Source organism: Sceloporus occidentalis, unplaced genomic scaffold (genome assembly GCF_023333645.1).
Source record: "Sceloporus occidentalis isolate IW3139 unplaced genomic scaffold, rSceOcc1.0.p SCAF_17, whole genome shotgun sequence".
Classification (NCBI taxonomy): domain Eukaryota; kingdom Metazoa; phylum Chordata; class Lepidosauria; order Squamata; family Phrynosomatidae; genus Sceloporus; species Sceloporus occidentalis.
The window spans coordinates 10,717,895-10,728,046 of record NW_028316997.1 but is presented as its reverse complement, the minus strand read 5'-3'; the positions used below and the strand labels follow the sequence as shown (position 1 = coordinate 10,728,046).

Here is a 10,152-nt window from a genome sequence, read left to right as displayed (position 1 = left end):
CCTGTAAAGCCATGCAGTATGCATTCGTATGACCTGTAACGACCTTGGCGCACACAGAAGAGCGATGCTCTATTAACAGTCTAGATAAACCAGTGCCTGTGTCACTTTTTTTTTTTTTATAAGAAATAACTGCATTTCTGTGGAATGTTTACACAAAGTTCAACACTATAGAGCTGGTGGGTGCATGCTCAGTAATGGCTGAGACGCTGATTCCCCTGCCTCCGATCTAAGTGCTGTTAGCATGACTATATAGCAGCCGTTCGTATCTCCTTTACCGTGCCCCATGTCCCACATGATTCATTTCTCACTGACATGTTTGATAGAACATATGCTGCCTTAGCTATAGGCCTGATATAGCAGAATAAGCCTTAGTAGCTGGCTTTAGAAATTGTTTTTGGTGGCTGTTGGCATTATTTTTTGTCTTTTTATTTTATATCTACTCGTTTTATGTGCAGAATCAAGCAACATTAGGTTATGTGTATTGTTCTCTATGAAGTAACTGCCCCAGAGGTTATATTATTACATGCACGGTAGTGTGTCTAGAAATAAAACCTCACATTCATTGAGATAAAGATACACTACGGTTCCAAAGTTTGGGGGCACTTCAAAATCTCTGTCCGTTAAAATAACAGAAGTACCGTGTAGACGTTGTTAAGTGAATATTGTAGCTTGAAACGGCTGTTATTTCATGGGATGTCTTCATAGGCGTGGAGAGGCCCTTTATCCTCGCTCCTGAGTTCCAGTGGCATGTTATTAACAAATCTAAGCTTAAGTTTAAAAGGCTAATTGATGACTAGAAAACCCTTTTGCAATTATGATACACGGCTAGAAATTTCATTGTTTTCAACGAAAATAGCTAAGTGACCCCAAACCTTTGCTGATGTCGTCAACCACACTTGATGACCACTTGTCAGATTGTTTAAAATTGTCCTTGTCATTAATGTGAGAGTGATGGTCTTAGTTTTACTGTCTTCATATGCAACTCAATGGCAATATCTGCATTTCCCCCTCTTTTCTTTGTGTTTATGTCAAATATACTTTTATCTTCCAGTCTGTCGCAGCAGGTGTAGTAATACTGGTTTTGCCTTAAATTAAACCATGGAAAAAAATTACATTACACTTCGGAAGACACACTTTTTGCGCAATAAGGTATTCTCCAAACTTATCCTTGTTTAATTGCATCCCTGCATGCAACCTTTGAAAAAGCACGTGTGTTTAAGGTATATGTACTTTTGGTGTATCTTTGTTGGTGGAACCATACTGTGGTAAATGACTCATCTAAGGTTTCGGTTTTGTTTCTGCAGAGCAAAAATGAAGCTGACGCGGAAGAGTCAATGCTGTCAACCCAGAAGATGCATGTGAGGGACAAGTGTTGTCAGACCGACCATCACCACCATGGCTGTTGTGGGCCAGGTAAACGTGGCTGCTTCTTAGTTTGTTTAAATACTGCACAGTGACCGGAGTGTACAGGTCTTTGTTTACCTCATGAAAAATAAGAGTAAAACATGAGGACTTTTATCTGAATTTTAAAATGTAAATTCCCTTTTGAGAGGAAATGATTACTTGTGCATGTTTCTCGACAGGTTGTTTCCTGTTTTTGATTTAATTTGCTTCCCAGCCCCCCTAATTTCTATATCATAACTACAGTGTCTTTTGGATACGATATTTCCAGAAAATATATACATGCCTTAGGGTTTGGGTCCTGAAAAATAGCTCTATATTGTGAGCTGGTATAATTTATTTTATGTTGTGTGTTTTGTTTTTCCTTTTGTATGCATCCTCGCGCAGTTACGTTGACAAGCATCTAGGTTTATACTCAGAGGAAATCTGACCCTGTCAATTTACATTTAACATGAGATGGTTTTTGTTTGTTTATTTTTGAAGACCACATATTAAAGTCTCAGAATTTAATTGGGATTTCCAACATGAGGTCATGTATGTTATATTGTGAATAATCTATTGTTACAGCACCATTGCTGGAGCCGGGAGACCCATCTGTCTTACAGCAACCTGTCCAAACTGCAAAGTCCGGTATCCAGCAAATTATTGATTGTTTTCGATCAGGTACGATGCATCTCTTCTGGCGGGCTTTTACATTTTGTGTCTGTTTCCCTCATCATAGGACTTCTTTTAATACATCTAAAACTCATCTTAAGACCCGTTAATTGTAGTTCACTTATCACTCTTAGGCTAGGTTTCCACTTGTTTTTTTTTTTTTTGCTAAAAACGCCCATAATAACGCCAATTCAGCCACACAGATGTTTGCTGTTCTTCAATAGGAAATCGCACAATGCCATATCCACTTGGCGTTTTTCTGTTTGGTGTTTTTTCAGTCCTCTCTGGCGTTTTACTGCTTATTTGGGCTCTGTGGCAGTTTTTCAAAATCGCAGCATGTTGACACTCTGGCGTTTTTTGCAAGGAAATCTTGGCGTTTCTCTCCAATAGAAGTCTATGGGAGAGAAAAAAACGCCATGAAATGTGGGTTTTGCCTTGGCATTTTTTATGGCGTTTTTTTTCCACAGTTACAATGCAGAGGATGGACCCAGTATCTGTGTGTCCTACGAGAAATAGGCTGGAAACAAACAGTTTCACACAAAACAAAGTTCATATTGAATTTTACACCATTTGGAACAAACATGCCATTACAAACAAACATACGCGACGCATCAACTGGATCCTGCGTGCCAAAAGCAACAGCAAACAATTTGCACCATCATTTGGGGCCAATCTTCCTAGAGGAGCAGACATTCGGAATAAAGCATGCCTTACAAACCACAGAAAAGAGACATAAGGGTTCGCCGGGGCGTTTAAGTAGAACTCTACCAAGGAAATGACATCAGGAGGGGGCAGATACTTGCCATTTATCCTAATCCCTTTTAGCTGGGTGAAAATTCCAACGTGTAAAGGCTGGAAAAACTGCCTAAGGTCAAAAAAGCAATTTCCACAGAAAGGCAAATACGCCAAAACGCAGGTAAATGCAGTGGCAGTTTTCTTGGCGTTTTTCATCAAGAAAATAACGCAGGACAAAAACCCAAGTGGAAGCCTAGCCTTATACAGTATATTTGGTACCAAACAAATGACTTGGTTTTTGGGAGTGTGTGTATCTGTCCCCTATCCCCTTGTGTTTAGCACTATTCTAGTAATGTTGAGTCTCAACTATTGAAAATCAGATTTGTTTGGACAACAATGATTGGTATGAATCGCTGTATGTGAATGTTTTTTTTTTTTCTCAATTTTGGTGGAAGCGCTTCACAATAAATGTTTTTCCATGGCTAGACTATCATGCACACCTTTGGCAAATTGGATAGAGATATCAGCCAGCCTGTGTTCTCGCATTGTACGTTCTCAAATTGTTGTGTGATATTCATGTCTAGCTTAACATGGAGAATTCTTGTTGAAATATATACCTGGTTTTGTTTTGCATTCAGGGACTAAGCAGTTGAAACACATGTTGTTAAAGGAAGTGGATACAATTTTTGAGTGCAAGACGTGCCGCAGTCTGTTCAGAGGTCTACCAAACCTAATCACTCACAAACAGTTCTACTGTTTATCGGAACTCCATATAGATGAAAGTAAGTTCTTTAAAAGTGGAAATCCAATGGAAAAATATGTACTTTTAGCATTAAATACAGTCCCACCTACAGCAGCGTACCTTAACATTTATTTCATAAAGTTCCACTAAACTCTTTTTCTGAGCACGGAACGTCACCCAAAACGTCAGGACTGCAAACAACACATTGAGCTGAATTTTATGACCATTCAAATGAAGAACTTTCCTGTATTTACTCCGTTAATATCAAGACATTCTATTGTTTACGGCAAGGCAGTGTGAGATTTGTAAGCAATGTGTTTGCCTGTTGCACACTTAATAAACTTTAGGGGATACCCAGCCTAAATCCTTGTTAAAATGTTAAATGGTAAATATAGAGTAGTGACCGCGCTAATAGAATGTCCACTGAAGCTTCTCAAATGGAAAATAGGAAGTAAAAGCTGCACTGCGAAACAAATATACTCTGGGTCTAGCATTGCTTTATTTCCAAATTACGTAACGGTAACAAAGGTTTTTGTACTTTAGCCATGTTATATAAACTGCAACTACTTACACTTGCTCATGCTATTTATGTTTGGTGTGGAAACAAGATGTATAGTATGAAATTTCATCTAATGGCTGCATGCGGTGCCTTCTAGAGGTTATGCTTCATGTCTCAAGGTGTAAATTAAAAACGTTTTCTCTTTCCCCCCTGTATATATATATATATACATATAGGTCCCAGCTTTGAAAGTGATAAACAAAGCCAAGCTGTTAAGGATCTTTTGGATGCAATTTACCCAAGAGTAGACAAGCAAGAGTATGTAGTAAATCTGGAGCCTATTCAAACAAATAGAAATGCTGTTTTTCAGTTTGTTACTCCTGTTGGAGAAAAAAGCAACTTACCTGAGTTAATGGCTGCTGAGCCAGAAGAATCTGTCGCTGATCCTAAACCTAGTCTTAGTACAGAAATGGAGATTACAGAACCACCTGCTACAGAGAGTAACAATGAAGAGTCTGCCAGTATTCCAGATGAAGTGCAGATCCCTGGCCTTCTTGATAAACCAGCAAAAGAACGTGATGATGATGGACTTCCATTTTTGTGTCGCGTTTGCAAGAAATCTTTTCACTGTAGGAGAAGCATAAGACGTCACATTAAAAAGGTACACAAAAAAAAGTTGGAAGATATAAAGAAATTCGTTGAAGTAAAACGGAAACAAACAAGAAGCAGAGGTCAAATGGGTCTTAAGGCTTCAAGCACAAGCTGTCCCATGTGTAATAAATCCTTTGCTACGAAAGCCAACGTAAGGAGGCATATTGATGAAGTTCACAAAGGGCTGAAACGAGATTCAGTTACTCCTGAAACTACCGTGAACACGAAACCTGCGAAAAACGTTTCCCTGCATGTGGCATCTCCAAAGAAATCGTTAAAGTCTGTGTCTCGTGGCCCTAAATCTGCAAACATCGACTTCAGCCTAAGTTCATGTAAATGCCCATATTGCAAGAGACGGTATACTTCACAATATTTGCTGAAAAAGCATGTTCGCATAGTACATAAAGCTGCTCTAGGCGCTACTGAATCTAAGAAGAGTAAAGGACATAATTCCAGTGGTAGCACAGATGTCAAAGTAAAACCTGAAAATTCCAACGCTGTAGACTCCTCATGCGCCTCTTCTCTCCAGAATGATTTAAAGGGATCAAACCATACAAATGAGAAAAAGAGCAATCACACCACACCCAAAACTAAAGGCAAATCTGATGTAGAGTCTCCCAAGAGTAGCCCAGCCGGGGACAAGAAGAAAACGAAAAAACCTAAACTGTCAGTTGGATTTGATTTCAAGCAGCTTTACTGTAAACTGTGTAAACGTCAGTTTACATCTAAGCAGAACCTAACAAAACATATTTCACTGCATACAGATGGAAACAACATCTACGTGAAGTTCTACAGGTGTCCTCTTTGCTCCTACGAGACTCGTAGGAAGCGTGACGTAATCCGACACATAACTGTTGTTCATAAAAAGACGCAAAGAGCGCTAGTAAAAATAACTGCAAACTTGGAAAGTAGAGCTATCAAGAAACCGATTGAATGTATCCTCGAAAAGGTGTCAAAAAGAGGTCCGCAAAAATATAAAGCTAAGCGGGTAAACGCGAAACACGACGGAAACTCTATATTGCCTAATAAAAAGAGTGATGGAGAGTCTAGCATCGAAGTCAAAGTAACCAAAAATTTTTCTTTGCTCAAATGTAAAAAGTGTGGCAAGGCGTTTGCAAAAAAGACTGATCTAGATCTGCATAAGAAAGCTCACAAAGCCAGTTTAAACCATTCTTCAGCAGGGGATTCAAAAAATAAAGGCAGAAGCACAAGGTCTAAAACTACAGTGGGATGATATATTCATTTTGGGGGGGGGGTAGGTTGTGGATGGCTTAAATTACAAATCCATTGATTTTAGTATTTTATATGAGCACACTTTTTAATAAAATAACGGCTCATTGTCCGTTCTTACCATGGTCTGCCAAAAATGTGATGCAAATGATGCATTACCATATAAAATGGAGAGAAACGTCACCCTTTCAAGACTCTTTTAAATGATTCCTGGTGGATTTTACAAAAAAACCAAAAACTGATCTGCTGCTGGTGTGTGGTATTATCTGCAAAAATACTCAAACTACTTTGCGCAAGGCTGCTGCTGTTGGTGGCATCTCATATTTGAAGGGCATGGTTTTTATGCGCGATTTAAAAATTTCTAGTTTGTGGTTGCATATTTTAATGTGAATCATTGTTGCATTGTCTGAGCCGTTAGAAAGCAGGTATTTTAAGAACGCTTGGGATTTTTTTTTTTCATTGTAACTGCGAGTGTAGGGCAACTAGTTAAGGAGTAGCCTTTACCCCTCCGAAAGTTAAGAAATGCTGCATATTAACTACCCATTTGTTACATGGTTCCCTTAAGGCTCTTAAAACTGGGCGCCTGAAACATTTATTTGTGCTTTAATATACTTCCCGGGATGATGTTGGCCTCCCTTCAGCATTTTGGCCTGTACATTTGGCAGGTATGCTACTCTACTGACTTGTAAATAGAGGCCATGAAATTTCTGCGCTCCTTGTAACATATTTATTTCTTTGGTTTCCTATGGAAATTTTGGATAACATTTTAAACATACTTTAAACAATGCATTTAAAATGACTTGCTTGTATTTAGGAAACTGTTGCAGATATGAAATTTTTTTTTTTTAAATAGTGTGTATGGATCATCGATTTTACAAATGAAATCATACACTCCAATAATATGTTAATATAGTGTAATTCATTTAAACCATGCATTGTAGTTGTTTAAATGAATTAATTTGCCAATTGACTTCACCTCCTCAAACTGCCAATATGGCAAATGCATATAAACTACTTAAACCGCAACTCTTGCTCAGCACTCTAAAGGCGCAGAGCATTTTGTTTACTATGGAATAATTCCTATGAATGAAGACTTTGACCATTAAACCTTCCATTGCGCTATAGCATTTACGAGCCATAGCATTTTTTTTTTTATGACCTATATGGAGGATGCCTGAAGACTGGGAATGAAAACAGAAATGTGGCATTATAGTCTGTTTCTCAAATGTGCCATAACAAATGAGGCTTTACAAATAAAACTTTTTCATAAAAATAGACTGTGGTCAATTGGAAATTGAGCAATACTGCTAAAAGCAAGCTATAAAATATAAATGAGCAAAACCACGTACCTCCCTCTTTTGACTTTGCCTGTTTCTCCGTGTTCTCTGTTTAAACAAGCTACATAATGGATTCGAAACAGGCAGTACGGTAATTTGCTGAAGCTGCGGCAGGCTCACTCCTGTCCTTTTATTTATGTGTTATATAATTATATTATACTAATTATAGTCTTTTAGTTTTACATCTTAAGGCATTTCATCGTACAGAAAGTGTGACCTAAATTGTATTTCCGTCAATATTAATAGCTAGGAAAGTATTTTATTAAATTACTACTTAAGCTTCCCCAAAACATGAACATTTTGAAAGGAAAAAAAAATTGTTTCTAATATGAAAAAACTATTTTCCGTTAGACTTCTAACATTTAGCTTTAGCGACTTGTTTTTACAAAGTTATTTGTAAAAATGAAAATAACGTTTAATGATTATGACAAATGCAGAAAAACGTAACTGGAACATTGTAATCATTTTGTGCCAATGTTATGTCTTCATGTGCACATGCCCTTGGTGAATAAATGTTGCATTTGCAGAAAATAAATACTGGAAATGTTACCAGGTGTTGTTGCATTATCCCAACAAAGCACTTTCAATGCTTTGTATTGGTGGTTCAATTTTAAATCTATAATTTGTATGTCTTTCGTGTCAATGAAAGTGTGTACATGGTCTGCGCCAATGCTAAGGTACATGTCAAAGTATGGATGGCAGGGCCCAAGGTTTCACAGCAGGACACTGCCCAAAGCATCACACTACTGCCGGCTTGCCTTCTTCCCATAGTGCATCCTCGTGCCATGTGTCCTCCAGGTGACGTGCACGCACCTGGCCACCCCCCTCATGTAAAAGAAAATGTGATTCATCAGACCAGGCCACCACCTTCCATTGCTCTGTGGTCCAGTTCTTCTGCTCACCTGCACAGAAGTCAGGATGGGGACCCTGACAGGTCTGTGGCTACCCAGCCCCATATGCAACACCTTTCATGCTGACACCATTCTATCAGAACCACCATTAACAGGAATTTGAGCTACAGTAGCTCATCTGTTGGATTTGGCCACATGAGCCAGCCTTCGCCCCCATGTGCATTAATGATCCTTGGCTGTCCCTAAACCTGATGCTGGTTCTCCACTTTTCCTTCCTTGAACCACTTTTGATAGGCACTGACCACTGCGGTCCGGGAACGCCTCACAAATATTGTTCTGAAGGCCTTAAGTTTACTTGGACATTAGTTTGGATGGCGCAGGAACCCATCAGCAAACAAGGAAGTAAATTGTGAGCTGCAATAAGAAATGATCTTTTCTGCTGATGGATGGTTAGAAACAATGGAATTCATGAAAACGGAGGACAGTTTAAGAGTGTAGGGGAGTTTCAACAACAAAAATGAGAAAATCTGGCCACCCCAAATAGGATGACCATGTTAGAGTAACAGAGATGATCACCAATAAAATCCATCAAATTACCTACAAGATTCAAAACTGGTTTGTTAACAAGGGCTATTGTGCACACTTTAAAGGAAAAATTTATATATTAATTGTGTGGTCATGCCAATACTAATATTTAGACCCAAACTATTTTTTCTTCAGGGCCGGCGAAAGACAAGTAGTATTTTGGCATTTTACACATGTGGGAAGTTACTATGGCAACCATCCAAGAAGACATTTATATGTGAAACACTGTATTAAATATAGAAGAATAAGTTTAAGTTGAATCGTGTATCTATAATGTAAGATGTCATTAAGTAATGTATCTAGTATGTAGTAAAACTGTGACACATAATTTGAAAATGTGTCCATTATCCCAAACATGTCATGGAACAGCAATAATTGTGTATGGACAATATGTTTTACTAGATTACTATATGTCATATCCACTAAGGTGAGTAGTCTATACCACGTCTAAAAATATAAAAAAAAGGACTACTATAACAGAGCACCTGCTGTCATATGAGGACACAAGTCATACCCTCATCTATACATACATAATATGACACAGAACCATAATTATTTGTAAATCAAGCATAAGACCATAAAACAGTCGACAAGCTGGACATAAAGGTGGTTATTCAGTTCTTCACAATAACTCGGATGTCAGCCATGAAAGTCCAAAACGTAGCTAAAAGAACATAGGCAACTAAGGTTAGTGTAATTCATAAAACCGTTTTAGGATTAAAAAAAATAACTTTCCCAATGAAAGGAAATACATAGACATGGAGGAGGCAACAGTGGATGAAATAATAAAGAACATATCAACGTCATATCCGCTAAAAAACAAGACAAATTGCATGCATCGACCAAACCTTTTCGTGCAAGTGTTTATAATCTAAGTATCCATTCTACCTTTTCTCAGAATGATAATTTCCTTACTTTACCCATTGTTACTTACAAGGGCATTTTCCACACCCATTACTCTCATTGTGCAATTTCGTATCACAATTTTATGCTTAATATAGTGTTCTAGTCTTTGGATCTTTTTACCTAACAGACCATCTACCTTGGGACAGGTAGAGTTCAATCAAGACAAGTGAAGCCAAGGTCCAAACTGAGATGATAAGCAAGTCGATATTTTGTATTTCACGCAGTCAGTTATTGGTATTAAGTTCAACATCAGTCAATTAATAATTCGGTTTACATGTAAATGCTTTCCCTTGAAGTAAATTTACTTTACCTTAGGGTTAAACAGTAAACCAATAATAAGCTGGTATAAGGCTTGGCAAATTTAATACAGCTCTTCAATATTGTTTTTGGGAACGCCAAGTATGGCAAAGAAACTGTCACCTGGCATTGCCATTAATGCAATGTGGAAAAACTATAGTTGCTGTGTTGCGTTTGTAGACAAGCCATGAAATAAAACAAATATGGATACAGCTTCATACCTGTCCCTAAGTTCTGGAGGACGTTTTTTCTATTGGAGAGTGA

The 10,152-nt window shown here is 38.0% G+C and overlaps 1 protein-coding gene across 1 annotated transcript; it reads left to right on the top strand.

Annotated features, from left to right (window-relative positions):
- The first annotated feature begins 1,352 nt into the window (after positions 1-1,352).
- On the top strand, positions 1,353-5,916 carry ZNF800 (zinc finger protein 800). The gene is made up of 4 exons (XM_089482007.1): positions 1,353-1,413; positions 1,969-2,064; positions 3,429-3,572; positions 4,268-5,916. Exons 1-4 carry the CDS (start codon positions 1,353-1,355, stop codon positions 5,914-5,916), a joined length of 1,950 nt encoding a protein of 649 aa, XP_089338133.1.
- The last annotated feature ends 4,236 nt before the right edge of the window (positions 5,917-10,152 follow it).

Excerpts from the sequence above, each read along its gene's own strand:
- ZNF800 (XM_089482007.1), top strand. The coding sequence starts at position 1,353 with ATGCATGTGAGGGACAAGTGTTGTCAGACCGACCATCACCACCATGGC. Across the intron at positions 2,065-3,428 it reads TATTGATTGTTTTCGATCAG|GGACTAAGCAGTTGAAACAC; the intron begins GTACGATGCATC and ends TTTTGCATTCAG. Across the intron at positions 3,573-4,267 it reads GGAACTCCATATAGATGAAA|GTCCCAGCTTTGAAAGTGAT; the intron begins GTAAGTTCTTTA and ends ATATACATATAG.